This window comes from Hyaena hyaena, unplaced genomic scaffold (assembly GCF_003009895.1).
Source record: "Hyaena hyaena isolate Hyena2069 unplaced genomic scaffold, ASM300989v1 scaffold_37, whole genome shotgun sequence".
Classification (NCBI taxonomy): Eukaryota; Metazoa; Chordata; class Mammalia; order Carnivora; family Hyaenidae; genus Hyaena; species Hyaena hyaena.
The window spans coordinates 2,363,528-2,382,606 of NW_024080669.1; the positions used below are offsets into that span (position 1 = coordinate 2,363,528).

A 19,079-nucleotide genomic window follows, 5' to 3' on the forward strand; every position below is an offset into this window, starting at 1 on the left:
GCCTCCGCTCGGTGCAGAGGTGCAGACCGAGCAGAGCGCAGGGTGCTGGGTCAGGGCGAGGCCCTCCCCCTGGGCCCCGCAGGCCACATCCTGCTGAGCCAAACCACAGCAGCCGCCTTCTGGCTGCTGGCTGCCATCTCAAAAGGTGAAGGGAGGGGTGCCGCTCTCTAGACAGCACCTCCTTCCCCACGGCCCAGCTCAACCCTGGCTTCCTCTCCCAGGCAGCTTGTGGAAATCTGGGTCCCCAAGCCCCTTAGCACCTCCCGCTGCCCATCCGCCGCTCTCTCCTGCCTTCGAAGGCTTCTGCTTCTGTCCCTCCGTTTTCTGAACCGACCACCCCAACCAAGAGCCAGCAGTCACTCTCTGCCATCCTTATGTTTTTCTCCAAGAGAAGTTAGTCAGAGGACTATGTTTTTTCTTCCTTCTCGTTCTCTTTTTTATTTCTTCCTTAAGGCCCTCTCCAAAGACAGGGTCACATGATGCCCCCACCTGCTTGCCATTTGAGATCATAGCCGGGGATTTAGTCAAAGGGAGGGAGGGAGGACCTGAGGGAACCAGGCAGCCTCTGAGGGCCTCCCAGAAAAGAGAGACAGAAACTCTTTCAGCCAAACACACTTTATTTCTTTTCTCTCTCAGCTGACAAGGAGCCTAGCGCATTCATGAAGGCGCAAGGGAGCATCCAGGGGCTTGCAGGGAAGGCGTGGGGGAGGGCGCAGAGGGCTGGCTCCCGGCCAGGGTCTGCGAACGGGACAGGACCTCGGCCAGTTACCTGGTCCGTCCCCACAAAGGGTCACTGAAGAGAGAGCTGGGAAAATGGAAAGGTAGATGGATGAGTTAGGGGTGGGGGCAACTTCTGTGCAAGGAAGAGGGGAAGCGAAGGAAGGAACCAGTGATGGGGGGGGGGTGGGATTGGGGGTGAATCATAGAAATAAATACCCGGACCAGAGGCCCGTCCAGGTGTGAGGGGGTGAGTAGCCATGATGTTTCACGAGGTAACGTGGCAGCGATATTCTAGGACCGAGTGCCGGCAGAGAAGGCAGAATGGAAGGAGCTGGGGACATGGCTGTGGGGTGGGAGTTCTCCAAAAGGCCGGGGAGCAATTCTCTTGGGGTCCAAGATTTACTCAGGGTCCAGGAAAGAACAGGACCCAGAGAAACCAGACCTGGGCCGGGCGGAGGGAATGTCCTCAAGAGCCGTCAGTTGCCTCTCTGATTCAGGCCAGAATACAGATCCTGGTGGCCTTTCCGGATGGGCTGGGGGAAGAATAGAGAGGTGGTAGTCAGCAGGATGGGAGGAGGTCATTCCTAAGAAAGAAGGGCCCCTGAAGATCTAGCTTTAGTGCAATGGAAAGAATCTTGGACTAGGAGCCAGGAGGCAGGCTCAAATCCTAACCTGGCACCCATGGGTAACAGACCTGAACTTGCCACCTTCTGTAAAACTCAGCTCTCCCATCTCAAGAACGGGAACCTAAAGTTCCATCTCTCAGAATTAAATGAAGTCACTCACTCGTGTGAAAGTGAATGCCACACGCTTGGCTGGTGCTTGGTAAATACTTGTCGAGTTTGTCCAGGTGTGATATTCCAAGTATTTAACGATCGGTGGTGCACCCACCACCCACCAGTCGGAACAATCCAGCTGACGCTCTGCTACGCCAGACATTGACTCCCTAGTTGTCCAATCGGGAGGCAGTCTGGCGGGCGAGAGGCTGTGAGGCCCAGCAGTGTGTGTGTCGGACAGGCTGGGCAGGAAGCTGGGGACTATTGACCGGTGAAGGACTTGCGTATTTCAACCGCCGGTGTGACGGTGCCGGTGTGTGCTGGTGGGCCGTGGGTCCCGAATGTGTCATGTTAGAAGGCGCGGGTGTGGCATTCCCGGTGCTGCCTCCCAGCTAACGGATAAGCCACAGAAAGAGGAGGGCTGCTTCCCTCCCCAGGCCGTGGTTGTAGAAGCCGCACAGCCTTGGAAATGGCCCTGCTCTGTCATGAAGGAGGCAGGGGTGGGCACAAGGTGGGTTGTCCTGGAGCTCTGAGTGAGGGGCTTGGAAGCGTCCGGGAGGCAAGATGGACCCTCACACCTGTCCCCTTCTCCCCTAGAAAGCTCCCCTCCCCCCCACTCTGTCCCTTGTTACCTCGTAGTCTGGATTGGGAACAGGTGGAGGTCTCTCCTTGTTCTGTCCTGCAGGGGAGGGGGTGGGGAAGGATTAGTTTCCATGAGGGAACACCCATCTTGGGGCAATCAGACCCAAATCGGGATGGCACACCCCTCTGTTCTCTCCTCCACGTCTTCCCTTTTTCCATCTCTGCTGCTCTTTCCCATCTCTAACGACCTTCATACTCTTTACTCAGGGTCCAGGAAAGAGCAGTCCCCATCCCTGGTTCCCTCCTACCCTGCAGGAGAGCTCCCTTCCCCCTCTGCTTCACCCCTTCCCTGCACAGAAGTCGCCCCCATCCCTAACGATTTCATCTTTAGCATTTTATGACTTTGCTCAGCTCAAAGTCCATTCATGTTTCCTTCCTGTGGGTAAGGGAGGGAGAAGGCAGGTGCTCATATCTCAAAGTCTCTGTCCCCACAGGCCAGGAGTGGAATCTGGTTACTCCAGTGCTCTCAGGCATTTGGGGAAGCCATCCTGTTCATAAACTTTTTGTACTTTTCTAGGACGGGAAAGAGAGAAGTGATCTGAGATGTGAACCCCTCTGTCCAGATGTGGGCCACACAATGAATGTTCTATAGGAACTGTCATGGCCTAGCAGTGGGGGTGCCACCCATCCTGGCCCAGGCTGGACGTCCCCCCTGGTGGGACTTCTCTTCCAACTGAACCCCATGGTCTTACCCCTGGGCCTGCCACCAGCACCTGTTCCTCTCATCACGGTCATGGAATTGGCCTTTCTATTCTTGCTCCAGTAATATACTATCAGCAGCAACCCCAGAGTGAAGCAGACGTCAACTACGATGATTGCGACCACTGCCATTAGATCCACCTCCACGCAGTTCTTACACACTGTGGGGGACAGGGGGGTGGTGGGGGAGAAGGGAAATCACCGAGAAAAAAAGACACAGGATTGTAGACCCAAGCAAGGAACAAATAAAGGCAATTTTCCCTTTCCCACTCACATGCTTGCCGAGGCCAGAGCCGGACCTTCCAGAATTTATAACAAGCAAAGGGTGAGGGTTATGGATAGAGGCTCTGGAGTCAGACGACCCTGGGTTCAAGTCCCAGCTCTGTAACTGACTAGCTGTGAGGATTGTGAGAAGTGTTTTCAACTCTCAAAGGCTCTGTTTCCTTTTGTATAAAATGGGAATAAAATAATACTTAACTCATATCATTGTTGAGAGGGTTGTATGAAAACAAAGTTCCTGGTAAGTGTTTGGTATAGTGCTTGAAACTTAATAAGCACTTGGAAAATGTCAGCTATTGTTATTATGCCATAGCTTATGACACTTTATTATTTACTTACTTATAAATGTTTACTTATTTTAAGAAAGAGAGAGAGTGAGCATGAGTGGGAGAGGGGCAGAGAAAGAGAGAGAGAGAGAGAATCCCCAGCAGGCTCTGAGCTGTCAGTGCAGATCCTGACTTAGGGCTCGATCTTACAAACCCTGAGATCATGACCTGAGCTGAAATCAAGAATTGGGCGCTTAATTGACTTAGCTTCCCAGGTGTCCCAACTCTTTTTTGTAGAAGCTTTGCAAATCTTTCTGAAAAATTTATCTCTGGGTAAAGCATCGAATAAACCCACATCTGTGTGCCATAATTCTGGATTAGATATAATGCACATGACACAATCCTTGTCTCTTGGGAAGTTGTTGTTTTAGATCCAGTGCTGAGTTTACCAGATGACCCCACATTGGTGTTTCATCTAGATTTCAGAAAACACTGACACTGTGTGGCCCATAAGGTCTCAGACTGAGTGTAAGAGAAGCATAAAGATGCCAGGGGGCTGTGAGTTGAGTTAGGAGAAATGATTGAGAACGCCCTCTTGAAATGGTCCTTTCTAAAGTGTCCACTAGTGTTTGCTCTGAGACCCAGGTTACCTCTTGCTTTCAGGTAGAGATAGCTCTTCTCTTGTGAGCTGCTTGTATAGCAGGCATAGTAACCACTGTCTTCCATTTCTGAAAATTCTTCCAGGCGTAGCTGTTCGTCATTTTGATTGGATAAGTCTTTACCATCTTTTTCCCATTTTATTGAGTCACCTCTCAAATCTTCAGGGCATGTCAGCTCTACCAAGTCCCCAGAGATGGACACTCCATACCCTGGAAAATGAGAGAGAAGAGAAGGGAAATTGGAGACAGAAATCAGTAAGATTTTGGCAAAGGCAAATTAGTAACGAAGAGCCAACCAGATGCAGAAGGTCATTTGTCATCCAGGCCTTGGGTTTTCTTGTCAAAGGGGAACTCTGCTGGCTACGGGGCATGAAAGAGGGGATCTGAAGGAGAAGGGGAACTGGAGAACCTTTTTAAAAAGATTTTTAGGGGTGCCTGGGTGGCTCAATCGGCTGGGCGTCCGACTTCGGCTCAGGTCATGATCTCACGGTTGGTGAGTTCGAGCCCCGCGTCGGGCTCTGTGCTGACAGCTAGCTCGGAGCCTGGAGCCTGCTTCGGATTCTGTGTCTCCCTCTCTCTCTGACCCTCCCTTGTTCATGTTGTTTCTCTCTCTCTCTCTCTCAAAAATAAATAAAGCATTTAAAAAATAAATAAAAAAATTTTTTTAGTGTTAATTTATTTTTGGGAGAGAGAGACAGAAAGGGGAGGATGGAAGTAAAGGAAAGTCTAGGAAAAAAATATTCCCTTTGGGGGAATGTTTCCAAAAGAGAAGTTGGAAATGTGATATTGGAAAGGCCTCAGTTCTTGGGGTTACTCTCTCCCAGCCAATTCCTTCTCCTCTATCCACCCACTGGCATCCTCAAGGCATCCATGAAAGACAGCAAAACTTACGTATAAGTGGAACTGACTGTGGAGGTGTCTCTTCTGCAGAACATGAGAAAAAGAAAGCACAGTAAGAAAATAACCTTGGCTTAAGTTTCAATTATAGATGAACATTTTCAAGTGGGACTAGACACTGTCCCCAAGAACCTCCAAATAAGACGCATCCTTTAGCGAGCCCCAAGCCTTGAAAGTAAGTTATGTCCTTAGCCCACCCAGTATGCTCCTACACGCAGCTCAGATGCATCACATGAAGGGTATACCAGCTTGGGCTCCTAACCCCAGATCCATGGGAATGTGGAAAGTCTTAAAACCCTAAAGCTGAAAAATTCTCAGTCTTCAAGTTCACTGTCCTGCATTAGCATGAACCATATTCTGGTTAGACACAAAAGGGTCTTCTCAGAGATAAAGACCTTCACTTGTCTTCATGAGATCTTTGAGCTACTAACTCTTGGGCTTACGTATTTTTCACCATTCAGAAGTTCTCTCTTATAATGAACAGAACCCCTCATAGGAGATCAAATATCCTTCTCTTTATTCTGTACCACTTCTCTGTTATTGCCCTTCAATTATGTGAAGAACTGTACTCACATTAAGGCAGTGGTTCTTCCCATAAACAGCGGTTTTATTGTGAACTATCTCCTGAGCATAATCAACTCTCAATTATTTTTGTTAGAGGGAGGCAGTATTGGTGGCCCGGGGCACATCCCCCACAGTGGGCCATGCTGTCCTGAGAGGTGGGGCTGGGGCGCATCCTTGTTTTCTGGAAGATTTGTGGCCAGGACACAGAGCGGCACTAGGTTATGCTTAAGCCTGCATGTGGCAGCTGAAACAGAGGAGAGGTGGTCAGAGACAGTTTTTTCTTTGTTAGGGTTTTCTGCCATAGGATACTGCTAGGGACGGGGTGTTAGACTGAATCAGAAGCCCTGTGTTTGAATCCAGATCTGCTTTAGGATGTGTGACCAATGGCAAGTCATTGACTTCTCTGAGCCTCAGTTTATTCATCTGGGAAATGGAGATAAAACAGCAACCTCACAGGGTATTTGTGAGTAGTTAATGGATTGTGAATGTGAAAATGAATGGCACATAGCAGATGCTTAAGAAAAATCTTAGTTGCTTTCTTCTTTTCCTTCTTGCGGTCCTGCTACAATGGAGAACAGAACTGAGTTCCAACCCAGTTGCTCAGGCAGCTCTCTGGCTAAGATCATATGGGATGTAAAGAAGTCATTCTTCAGTTTTATCTAACTGCTAATGATTGGGATTTGCGTGTAATGATGTAGATAGTTGATAATATTTTGTCTTAGAAATAATTTTTCAATACTATTTCTTAGAAATGTTATATAAACTAGAAATCATAAATAAAATAATTTAAAAGTAAATTATTACTTGCTCTGCTTGCTGTGTTTGTTTGAAAAAGAACTGTAAAGGGGCGCCTGGGTGGCTCCATGGGTTAAGCATTCAGCTTCGGCTCGGGTCATGATCTCACAGTTTGTGAGTTTGAGCTCCACATTGGGCTCTGTGCTGACAGCTCAGAGCTTGGAACCTGCTTTAGATTCTGTGTCTCTCTGTCTCTCTGCCTCTCTGCCGCTCTCCACCCCCCATGCTCTGTCTCTCTCTCTCAAAAATAAATAAACATTACCTGCTGGCTCTCAGGATATTTGCCCTACTTAAAAGTCTATAATTCTAAATGAATTCTAGATACACAATTTTTTAAATGTTTATTTATTTTTGAGAGAGAGACAGAGACAGAGTGTGAGTTGGGGAGGAGCAGAGACAGACAGAGACACAGAATCTGAAGCAGGTCCCAGTCTCTGAGCTGTCAGCACAGAGCCCGACACAGGGCTCAAACCCATGAACTATGAGATCATGATCTGAGCCAAAGGTGGACGCTTAACTGACTGAAACACCCAGGCGCCCCTAGATACACAATGATTAAATAAGGATATTTGGATTCCATTCCCTCTACCCCCTTTTCTCAAACCAAATCAAACCAAACCAAACCAAACCAAAAACCACCTCATTTGCCTCACTTCTCTAATTTATTGTAGGCCAGACAGAAACATTCTTAAGAAGTCTGGGGGACAACCTGTGGTTTATTTTGTGCTAAATATAACTTGTATTCATTTAAAAATATAATGTGTGTTTATACATTGGAGTTGAAATAGAAATTAAAAAAATTTTTTTTTACATTTATTTATTTTTGAGAGACAGAGCAAGACAGAGCGTGAGCGGGGGAGGGGCAGAGAGAGAAGGAGACACAGAATCTGAAACAGGCTCCAGGCTCTGAGCAAGCATTCAGCACAGACCCTGACGTGGGGCTCGAACCTACAGAGCTGTGAGATCATGACCTGAGCCGAAGTTGGATGCTCAACTGACTGAGCCACTCAGGTGCCCCGAAATAGAAATTTTAATACCCATTTTAGTAAGAAATTTTACAAATTCTCGCTAGAAAAACCAACTCTAAAGCTAGTTTCAGAGGTGAATGGTGCTCTATTTTAACTCCTTTTACAGCTCTAGGTTTTAGGTTTTTTTTTTAAAAAAATGTTTATTTATTGAGAGGGCATGAGCAGGGGAGGGGAAGAGGGAGAGAGGGAGACACAGAATCCAAAGCAGGCTCCAGGCTCTGAGCTGTCAGCATAGAGCCTGATGCGGGGCTTGAACCCACAAACTGCGAGATCATGACCTGAGCCGAAGTCGGACGCTTAACCGACTGAGCCACCCAGGCGCCCCACTAGTTTTTAGTTTTTATAGTTTTTATAGTTCAGTTTAAATAATTTTGCATAATAATCCACGTAAAGTATATATTAGAGGGAAACTAATCTTATTGCTAAGCAGTATGTTATACAGTGAATATTTTGTGTTTTGGAATTTAAAAATTATGTAAGGTAATAGTATCATGAACGGTTTAAAAATATGTGGTGACTTGCTTATTTTAAGCGATACACCAATAAGTCAGAAAAATGTATTTTTAAATATGTCTTTAAAGGGACTTTTGAACATTTTTAAACAATGGCTTTAGACAACCGCATAAAATAAATGCCCATGTTTAAAAATAAATAAATTGGGGCGCCTGGGTGGCTCAGTTCATTGAGAATCTGACTTCGACTCAGGTCACGATCTCAAGTTTCGTGGGTTCGAGCCCCACATCAGGCTCTTTGTTGACTGCCCAGAGCCTGGAGCCTGCTTCGGATTCTGTGTCTCTTTCTTTTCTTTTTTTTTTTTAATATATATATATATATATATTTTTATTTCTAGGAGAGAGAGAGAGACAGCATGAGCAGGGGAGGGTCAGAGAGAGAGAGGGAGTCACAGACTGAAACAGGCCCCAGGCACCGAGCTGGCAGCCAACACAGAGCCCGACGCGGGGCTCGAACCCACGAACCGCGAGATCATGACCCAAGCGAAAGTCGGACGCTTAACCGACTAAGCCACCCAGGAGCCCCTGTCTCTTTCTTTTCTGCCCCTCCCCCGCTCATGCTCTGTCTCTCTGTCTCTCAAAAATAAACAAACATTAAAAAAATAAAATAAAATAAACATTTAAAATTTTTTAAAAGTGAATTCCTGACTTACACAAGAACTCACAGTGGCTCCCATCCACACTTCCCTGAATGTATGCTTAAGGGTCCAAAACGGTTAGCAACAAACATAAGCTCTTCCCTGACAGAGCCTACCTGTAGACCATTGTGTTTTTCCTCTGGTAGCTCTGGTTCTCAGTGTTTATTACTATGATTGTCTTCAATACCCATTTTGACTCACGTTTGAAAAGAGGTCGTGTGGAGTGAAAATCCTCTTACCTGAAGAGCTGTCACTGTCTGAAAAAGAAATGATAAGCAACTATTAGCTACATACACTTGTATCAGCTACTAAGAACAGACCCTGTTCCCCTGGGTTAGGACCTTCTGAAACTAATGTAACACTGTGTGTCAACTCTACTCAAATAAAGAGAAGAAAAGAAAAAGCTGCATCCTGAGACTGCATCAACATGTCAGTGAGGTTGATGACCGGTGAAATGATTACGGACAAGTTTATATTTATTTTTCAAATTCTCTATGGTATTGGGGTGCTCGGGTGGCTCAGTCAGTTGAGTGTCCGACATCGGCTCAGGTCATGATCTCACGGTTTGTGAGTTCAAGCCCCACGTCGGGCTCTGTGCTGACAGCTCAGATCCTGGAGCCTGCTTCAGATTCTGTGTCTCCCTCTCTCTCTATTCCTTCCCCGCACACGCTCTGTCTCTGTCTCAAAAACAAACATTAAAATTAAAAAAAAAAATTCTCTATGGTATTAAAATGTAATTTTCTAGATAAAAAAAAGAAAGAAAACAACAGATCTCCAGATTCTTCAAAGCTGTATGGGAGTTGTTTTAGGCTCTACCTCCTACATTAAACAATTGATGGCGATTTACAAAAATAGATTCTAAGTAGTCATTTTGCAATATCAAATCATTACATCAGACACCTTAAATTTACATTGTGTTATATGTCAGTTATATCAGTAAAGCTGGGGAAAAATGGTGAAGCTCTGTATTGAGCATAAATCGATGAGAAAGAAAAATAAACTTAAATGGCAATGGCATGCAGAAGAGAGGAGTTATCTTGAAGCATGCCAGTGCTTTCGACATACTTCATCTGTCAGTAAGGTAACGTTAGGGGCGCCTGGGCGGCTCAGTTGGTTGAGCGTCCGACTTTGGCTCAGGTCACCATCTCATGGTTCTTGAGGTCAAGCCCTATGTTGAGCTCTGTGCTGACAGCTCAGAGCTCGGAGCCTGCTTTGGATTCTGTGTCTCTCTCTCTCTCTCTGCCTTTCCACTGCTCATGCTCTGTCTTTTTCTCTCTCTCAATAATAAACATTAAAAATTAAAAAAATAAGGTAATGTTAAAGCATGCTGCAAGGGAAAAAAGAAAAAAAAAGAGTCTAAAAACATTACAAAAGAGGCAGTATCAAGGAATGTAGACCAGCCAGTGGCCACCTTTAAACACAAAATTGTCTCATGCAGCTCAGAGAAGCTGATTGAATAGAAAGGTTTCCAATTTTGGGACATTTCTGACTCTACCGCTGTGATCGAGAAATAAGTCCCGGCCAAGCGTGCTCACATGAGTGTGCACACAGGAATGCACATACATGCACACATTCAGAGCATTGGACATGTGACTCTAAACCTGCATCCAGATGCTGCCCCTGGAGGCTTATTTGCCACATGGTCGTATATACGTTCATATCCTCTACAAAATCCCACATCAAATATGAAATGCAAACAAATGAAAACTTTTGGCACTTCCAATTTGAGCAGTTTCAAGTTTTTTCTTTCGAATAGTTACAACTCATTTTTCCTAGGATCTCTGTTGCTTTCCTCTTCCTGGAACTACCTCTGGACTGACCTAGTGGTAGAAACACCTTTAATGGGTCTCTTGGGAGCTCTGCGTCTATGGGGGTGGGGGGGTAGGTGGGGGTGGGGGTGGCATCTAGCAAAAGTTTCACTCATAAAAACAAAGACTGATGGGCTGATTTCATAACAAGGAAAGAAAGCATATCTCACCGTCCTGTCCCCAAGCGCCAACTAGAAAATAAGAAAGAAAGAAAAAAACTGAGTTAGTCAATGTTGTGGGTACCTGAAATTCCAAGCAGAATGAGTGATGCGGTCTAGTCTGACCATTTCTGAACCACCCCCGGACCATAGTCATACCTGTAGCCCAGGTAAGTGACATGTACTGCCGGGTATGGACCATGAGTTCCTGGTCCATTGGGATGAAACAAAGCAAAGAAGCATCTAGCATTACACTTGAACACTCACTATTTGACAGAGAGAGTTAGAAAAAGTTGAGGCTACTTTTCGGGCCACCGGGGAAATAGCAAACAAATTTTGCAGCCTAGCCTCCGTTTTGAAACTCAGACTGTGGAAGGAAAATAAGTTCTTGTTGAGGTACACATGTTGAGATTCTCTTTCTATCTCTGCCTCCACTTGTCTGATGGTTCAGGTTTTCCATCTGTTTTCTGCTTGAGCCCGAGATGGAGAGATTTGAAATTCCAATTACTCATCAACGAGACCCTGTGTGTTGAAGAGCCTGGTCACATTTCCACTGAGCTCCTCACTCAGCAATAGCTTGGGTTCATTACGAGGACCAGTTTCCCTAATGCTGTTTTTAAGTCCTCCAGAGACTTGGACCTCTGTTTTGCCAACAGCCTCTGCATCAAGTGAGACGCTGCCACCTGCCCAGTGCCCATCTATATCCAGAGCAGACTGGGCACATTCTCATGATGCCAAATCTTTAGGGATGCCTGGGACTTTGATATCCAGTCTTGCTCTCTCTCAAGCCTCCCCTACCCCCATCTTAGGAAATGCCTGACTTTGGGGCGCCTGGGTGGCTCAGTCAGTTGGGCGTCCGACTTCAGCTCAGGTCATGATCTCACGGTTCATGGGTTCGAGCCCCAAGTCGGGCTCTGTGCTGACACCTCAGAGCCCGGAACCTGCTTCAGATTCTGTGTCTCCCTCTCTCTCTGACCCTCCCTTGCTCACCCTGTCTCTCTCTCTCTCAGAAATAAATAAAACATTAAAAAAAAAAAAAGGAAATGCCTGACATCTCCTTGCAGGAGTCGCGCCTTGCCCCTTGACACTCAAAATGTGTTCCTTGGACTAGAAGCACAGGAGCTCACTCAAAAGGCGGAATCGCAATCCCTACTTCGGTCCTATGGAAGCAGGAGCTCTAGAATCCCAGGTGATTTGCGTGAGCATTCAAGCCTGAGAAACTCCGAGTGAAGCAAGAAGCGACACATCGTGGCTGTGGCCCTCTGAGATAGGAGCCCCGGCTCTGATAGCATTTTCTAGGCCTCTGAAATAAAACCGTCCTGAACCATTTTGCATCGAGGAGCCTTGAAGTGCCCAGGCCTTCTAGACGGACAGTCTTCCGAGGTCAGCTTTAGCCCTGACCAGCTGTGCGGGTTTTCAACAAGTCATGTAACATCGTTGCCTATCAGTTTCTTCATGTGTAAAATAAGGGATGTAAGGGTCGCCTTTCATGGTGACGGTAAGAATTAAATCAGTTGTGTAAAGAAGTTTTCTGTGTACAGTCTCTGGCACCTAACAAATGGCAGCCCTTTCTTTCTTTCTTTCTTTCTTTCTTTCTTTCTTTCTTTCTTTCTTTCTTTCTTTCTTTTCTTAAATCTTATCTCCTATGAGATGTGGAATTGCTCTTGGTTATTTCTCCACTTACATTCTCCCTCGCTTCAAAAAGGACTAGGTTAATTGAAAGTTCTTAGTCACCTGAAAAGGACTGAAAATTATAAGGTGCGGTTTGTCTCTTGGAGACCAAGCTTGCTATACCCTCCACAGTTTGGGTTCAGCGCTCTGCTCTCCTCACAAGTGGTGGAGATGAGCTCTTCTAATCTCTTTTGTGTTAGTTTTTAAGGGCCGGGCAGTTCACTGACGAACTAGCTCGTCTTTAGAGGCCGAGAGACTTTGTTTTCAATAGCTACCAACCCAAATGTTCCCCGTGTCGTCTCCAAGCATCTGGAGCACACTTTTATGGTTAGCCTGTAGTCTTGGATCCCTAGCCTAACGTAGCGCAAATGGCTCCTTACATCTTCTGGTAAATGAAGCTCCTTGGTACCACTGGGCAGCACCAAGGGAGGCTGTTGAGCCTCCCACAGTCTGGAGAAATATGCCCCTTTCTCATTCCATCCTACTTACCCGACAGGAGACAGAGTCCCAGAACTCTCCAGAGGTTTTTCTGTTGCATTATTCTCTCACCGGATGGATACGTCGTATTCTACCTAAGATGGCGGAGCCTGGTGGCTTATTACTTCTGAAAAAGAAACCGGAGGACTTTTTCAACCCCCCTGCAGCAGGTGAGGACCTTGAGGGCATTGTTCCCAGTGCCCGGATGAAAAAGGGAGCCATGTTAGGGGGAGACTCACCATTTTCCGAAGCAAGCACCTAAGGCTGGGAGGGGAGGCGAGTTTCTGAACCCCACACAGGAAGTGTGCAGGGGCTCTGGGCCTGCGGGGCCTACGTCACTTGGAAACGTTCGAGGCAGAGGCAGCCACCTGGGTTGGCTGGGGAGAGATGGGCCCCAGATCTGCGTCTTCCCATAGCACAAGCAAGAGCCTTTGGCAAAACCTGAGGGTGAAACGAAAAATACCTGCAATTTAACTGCCCCGGGGCCTTGTACGATGTAACTGCCCATTGGGACCCCCCTTCTCAAATACTCCCTCTCCCCAAATAAGCTGTGACAAGGAAGGAAGCACTAAATATTTGCTTAAAAAAAAAAAAAAAAGGATTTTAAGTAATCTCTACCCCCAACATGGGGCTCGAATTTACAACCCTGAGATCAGAAGTGGCATGCTCCACCCACTCAGCCAGCCAGGCGCCCACTTGCTTACTTTATGGTGTGTCCTCCAGGGAACAGCGAGGTACAGACATTTTAGTAAAAAACCCCCTTGGCTTGGAAATATAAGTTGGCTTGAAACCGCGATATCCATTTTTATTTTTTTGGCCTATAATCTTGACAAAAATATGTTATTTTTTATGCTTATTTATTTATTTTGAAAGAGAGAGAGGGGGAGGGGCAGAGAGAGAGAGGGAAGAGAGAGAATCCCAAGCAGACCCTGCACTGTCAGTGTGGAGCCTGACGCAGAGCTCGATCCCACAAACTGCAAGATTTATGACCTGAGCCAAAATCAAGAGTTGGATGCTTCACCGACTGAGCCACTCAGGTGCCCCTACAAAAATATTTAAAAATAGAACATTCAGTGTTGGGAGGGCCAAGGGGTGAGAGCTCAAAATCTGCTGATGTGAGTGTAAATTGATACAGCCTTTATTTTTAAGCTTACATTATTCAAATGCTTATTATATGCCAGGCCCTGTGCTCAGGGCTCTGCCAACACATCTTATTTAATCCTCAAAACAGCTCTCCAAGGTGGGTATTACTTTTATCCCCATCTTATACTTGGGCAAACTGCGGCTTGGACGGGTTACCTAATTGGTTGTAGAGTACACAGCTGGGACTTTAGAAAACATTTTGGCAAAACTCACTTTGTAAATATATAATATCTATTATGCTGTAGTTATGTGCTGGGTACCAGTAATGGCAGGTGTAACAAACAGCCCTTGTGGATGTTAAGTGGATGATTTCAGGAGAGATGGTCGCTTAGCCGACTGAGCCACCCAGGCATCCTGACAGTGTCAAAATTCTTTTTTTTTTTAAATAGTTTTTATTTTATTTTTGAGACAGAGAGAGACAGACAGCGTGAGCAGGAGAGGAGCAGAGAGAAAGGGAGACACAGAATCTGAAACAGGCTCCAGGCTCTGAGCGAGCTGTCAGCACAGAGCCCGACACAGGGCTCGAACCCACGAACTGTGAGATCATGAGCTGAGCTGAAGTGAGACATTTAACTGACTGAGCCACCCAGGCGCCCCAGTATCAAATTCTTTTAAAAAGTTTAGGGGCGCCTGGCTGGTTCAGTCGGTGGAAGGAATATGAGGCTCTTGTGGGTTCGAGCCCCACTTTGGGTGTACAGATGACTTAAAAATAAAAATCTCTTGGGCACCTGGGTGGCCCAGTTAAGTGAACGACTCTTGATCTCAGCTCATGTCTTGATCTCGGGGTTGTGAGTTCTGGCCCTGTGCTGGGCTCCATGCTGGGTGTGAAGCCTACTTTCAAAAAAAAAAATCTTACAAAAAAAGTTGAAATGAAAAAAGGTTTTAATGACAGAATTAATACATGCACATGTTAAAAAGAATGAAGGGCACAAAAGGGGAAATGATGAGAGCCTCCTGCCCCACCTCACCTCAGCCCTACTCCTCTCCCTAGAGAAAACCACTTTTAACTTTGTGAACTGTTTTCTTCTCGTGGTTACCTTCTTATCTCTGAATAGGCACCGTCATCATTGGGGCTCTCTGGGAAACAAAGTTTGAGACGGAGATTTGTGTGCAGGAGGCCCACTGAGGGGACACAGGAACAGCATCTGGAAGGGAAGGAAGCAGAATTAGGGGACTGAGGGGGGAAGGGACACTAGTCAAGGTAGCAGCAGAGAGCCTGGCCAATGCCACGGGGAGTTCTCGGGCTGGGACGACCTTTCAGGATGCTCCTGAATTGAGGCACCAGGCCCATCATCTAGTCTTGGATGTGAACTCTTCCCAGAAAGGAGGTAAGAACTTGGCCAAGGCAGCTGCTTCTGCTGAGGACAATGCCCATGGAAGAGCTCTGTGGAGAGCCCCCAGGGGATACAATGCCAGCAGGTGGGGGGAGTGAGCAGTCCTCAAGGGGAAGGCTGGGCAGCACCACATGGCACGACACGGTTCACCCTCTGCCGTATAACAATTTCAGCCTCTCTTACAACACTCATTTCAGGACCTTGCTTGATCTCTTTCCCAGGAGAAGCTTATAAATGGAAGGTTAGTGGGACAAATTGTGGGCCCACTATACCACCATTCTGGGGCCCCATCTGGCAGTCATCTCCCTCCTTTGTTACCCATTCTGGATTGCCCCCAGCCTCGGCTAGTACTTCTGCTAACCTAGGAGAAGACTTAGCTTGAGGAATCTGAGCCCCGAGAGTCTGGTCGCCTGGCCTTTTCAGGCTGTGAACCCCTGCATTTTGTATATATTCTCCCTGTTCCCTGCAGCTCTGATGATAAAGAGAGATTCTTTATGCTGGAAGAGCGAGTCATTTTTTTTTTCCTTTAAAGTAAGCTCTTTGCCCGATGTGGGGCTTGAACTCACAACCCTGAGATCAAGAGTCACATGTACTGACCGAGCCAGCCAGGCTCCCCAAGAGAATCCTTTTTTTCTTTTTTTTTTTTTTTTTTTGGCTCCTGGTCTCTTGGCCATGGTAGGGGGCAGGTACAGCTTAGTTTAATAGCGCTCTTGCTGGGTACCATGATGGAAGCATTGTGCTTCTGGAAACCATGGCCTCTAGAAACGCAGAGTCTAGAATTATGGAGACAGCAAGCATGAATTTCCTGAATGATTCACTGGGAGTAATGGTCAGCATGAATACTCCTACTCCCAACCCTTCGTTCCTGGATGCATGGATTCTACCTCCCGGGGACAAAGTCCCATATTACAGTCATTGACTTAAAATGTATGATAGCACAGCCTGAAGGACAGTGCCCCAGGCTGGGTGTCACCTCTGAGTCAATACATTTGTTATATCTTCAAAAAGCTTTTCCATGGATCCATCAGCTAGTAGCTTCAGGATGGGCATCGTATATGATAGCATCAATGGATCCTGTGGTAACATGTCCATGTACCTTTGTTATTAAGTAGGTCCTATGGTCCTTAGTGGTGCTACACAGAATCTAATGTGATGGATCTGACAATATGTGAACTCTTGAACCAGTGGGCTTTGCAGGCAAGAAAGTCAAATCCACACCCAGAATATGTATCAGTTCCTATGAAATTAGTCAAGTCCTTTCCAGGTTTCGTTTGGAGAGGATCCAATGTAATTAACTTGCCAAGAAGTGACTCATTCATTTCCTCTAGAGAGGGTCCCAAATAGGAGGCTCAGCATTGGACTGTTTCAGCAGCAAGAGTATCTAGATCAGCCTTGGCGAGGGAGAGCCCTCACCGTTGTACCTAGGTATAGCCTCCACCACTGCTACCACGGCTACATTTATAACTGCCCCTGTCCTTGCTTTGGGATGGCCAAGGGCAGAGGCTAGTTGACACTAGCTGGCCGAGTCATTTTCTTCCACTTTGTGTGATAGTGCCTCTTCCGTGATGGATGTTTTCTGGTAGGTGGTTCTATAACACAATGGCCTTCACATTTTATGATTCCAGAGGTCCATAGCCACGTGTCTTCTTCATCCTCCCTTGCCCCTAAGCTTCTAATCTTCCTCGTTCTAGGCCCCTGACCAATAAAGTAAGCCATTCATCACTGTCCACGAATCTCTATATATTCTAGAAGCAGGCCACTTCTCTTTCCACATGAAGTGGGTGACCATGGATGGTGCCAGAAGTTCTGCTTTTGGGGAGGATTTCCCCTCACTACTCTCTCTCAAGGCCACTTCTGAGTGGGCATGCAGGGCTGTAACCGTTCATTCTGGCTTGCCTCCCCATACCGAGCTGACATCTGCCCGACGCTGTTGTTCCTTTTTAGACCTATCTCCCTGGGCCCTTGGAACTCTCTTGTGCAGAGATTGCCTGAAATCCTCAACCTCTTCACACAGTGCTTTTCCCCAAACCGCCTATCTCGCAGAAAGCTTGGCTCCTCTTCTTTTCTCCTTCCCTCCTCAAGATACTTCTTCTCTTTCCCTTTCTCCAAATGCCCTTATCTCCTGTAGGACAAGAATAAAAAGTTTGACTCTTTGTTCTTCATGATGCCTTCAGCCCGTCATATTTCCACTCTCCCGCACAAAACCCTTGTGGAGATGCTGTTAGTGTCTTATGCCCCATCCCCTCAGCCCATCTATGACCTCAGCGGCAGCTCTGGGGTCTGGAGTGAGCCAGCGGTCACTTCTGTTGTCTCACCTCAAAAGCCTGTGCAGGTAGGCAGGATCCTGAATCGGCAGGAGAGAGTAGGGACTTACTGCCCCCAGGGGCAGCCCTGATCTAATGGGAGAGGAGATAGTGGATCATGTCCCCAGCCTCCTATCAGTCAGAAGATTGATTCATTTCTGAAATGCATTCTACATTCATTTCTGAAACCATTCTACATGGTTCCTCAGAGGGTCTCCTTAGAGACTCGAGTTGCAGGTGACCGGAGCAGTAACTAGCTTACTAAAGCACTCTTCATCTGCTCTTTTTCTTTTTTTAAGTTTTTGATGTTTAGTTTTTTTTTTTTTTTTTTTGGTTGGGGGAGTGGGGAGAGGCAGAGAGAGAGGGAGACACAGAATCCGACGCGGGGCTCAAACCCACGGACTGTGAGATCATGACCTGAACTGAAGTAGGACGCTTAACCGACTGAGCCAGCCGGGAGCCCCTGATCTCTCCTTTCTTGTCTTACTGTCCCTGCAACCTCATTTTGGCTTGATAGGATCAATTCTCTAATAAACCACCAGTTTCTACGTCCTGCCATTCGCTTTCTCCCCCTCTTCTTTTGAGGGTTTCCCAACCTACCGCTCTCACACTCCTTCACGTTCATTAGTCACTTAACATTCCTGGTTCGCACTTTTGCTCTCTACCCTCAACATTTGAGTAACGTCCAATGAGCCATCATTCTGTCTGGCTTCACACGTCCTTGACTTCCTTAGTTTCTATGGTCTTTATCTCTACTCCACCTCAGGTAATCCCTAAGACACACTTTTGACTTTGTCATCACCAGAGATCTCTCCATATCTGAAATCTCAAACTTTCTAGCTTTTTATTTTTCCTTGTACTGTCTGCAAAATATTCCATTGGTTAGAGGTACTGTTATTTATTTGACTGATCCTCTAGGCTTTTTTTTTTTTTTTTAATTTATTTCTAGGAGAGAGAGAGAGAGACAGCGTGAGCAGGGGAGGGTCAGAGAGAGAGGGAGTCACAGACTGAAACAGGCTCCAGGCTCCGAGCTGGCAGTCAGCACAGAGCCCGACGCGGGGCTCGAACCCACGATCCGCGAGATCATGACCCAAGCGAGAGTCGGACGCTCAACCGACTAAGCCACCCAGGCGCCCCTAGCTTTGGTTTTACATACCTTTTGTTGTTACTTCAAATAATGCTGCAACATAATTCACAGACACTTATCTCTTTCAGCAAGTATGTCCGTAGGATAAACTCCAAGAAGAGAGATTGCTGGACCAAAGGATATGTGCAGCTAAATTTTGACAGATATTTTCAAATTGCCCTCCCAAAAAGTGGTACGAATTTACACTCAGTAAGTGTATGAATGTGGTTTTTCATCATATCTTTGTTAATGCTGGAAGTTTTTCTCTCTTAAAACTTTTATTTATATTTTAAAATGAATCCATATTTTCATCTAAATCACACAACTGTCAGATTAGCACTGCAAGGCTTATAACGAAAACCAATAATCTCCTGCCTCCCTCTTCCACCCCTTAAACCATTGGAGTTGATTTTTTTTAATGTTTATTTATTTATTTTGAGAGAGAGAGAGAGAGAGAGAAAGGGCACAAGCAAGGGAGGGGCAGAAAGAGAGAGGGAGACAGAATCCAAAGCAGGCTCCATATTGTTCTACCTCTAAATCAGCATCACACCATCTTAATTTTTAGAGCTTTATAGTAAATTCTG

The 19,079-nt window shown here is 46.4% G+C and overlaps 1 protein-coding gene across 2 annotated transcripts; it reads right to left on the minus strand.

Moving 5' to 3' along the window:
* Positions 1–597: 597 nt before the first annotated feature.
* On the minus strand, positions 598–12,894 carry CD3E (CD3e molecule). 2 transcript variants are annotated; one of them, XM_039229254.1, is made up of 10 exons: positions 12,829–12,894; positions 12,602–12,716; positions 10,454–10,474; positions 8,715–8,732; positions 4,933–4,965; positions 4,033–4,251; positions 2,831–2,998; positions 2,129–2,175; positions 1,163–1,253; positions 598–805 (listed from the first exon to the last, which is right to left on the minus strand). In XM_039229254.1, exons 2-9 carry the CDS (start codon positions 12,648–12,650, stop codon positions 1,197–1,199), a joined length of 612 nt encoding a protein of 203 aa, XP_039085185.1. In that variant the 5' UTR covers positions 12,651–12,716; positions 12,829–12,894; the 3' UTR covers positions 598–805; positions 1,163–1,196. The 2 variants fall into 2 exon arrangements, with proteins under 2 accessions (XP_039085185.1, XP_039085184.1); XM_039229253.1 differs by having other exon boundaries at positions 598–1,253.
* Positions 12,895–19,079: the final 6,185 nt, after the last annotated feature.

Coding starts and splice junctions, on each gene's coding strand:
- CD3E (XM_039229254.1), bottom strand. CDS start 12,650: ATGCAACAGAAAAACCTCTGGAGAGTTCTGGGACTCTGTCTCCTGTCG. Junction 10,475..12,601: donor GGGACTCTGTCTCCTGTCGG/GTAAGTAGGATG, acceptor CTTATTTTCTAG/TTGGCGCTTGGGGACAGGAC. Junction 2,999..4,032: donor TCTCTACCTGAAAGCAAGAG/GTAACCTGGGTC, acceptor TGTCCCCCACAG/TGTGTAAGAACTGCGTGGAG.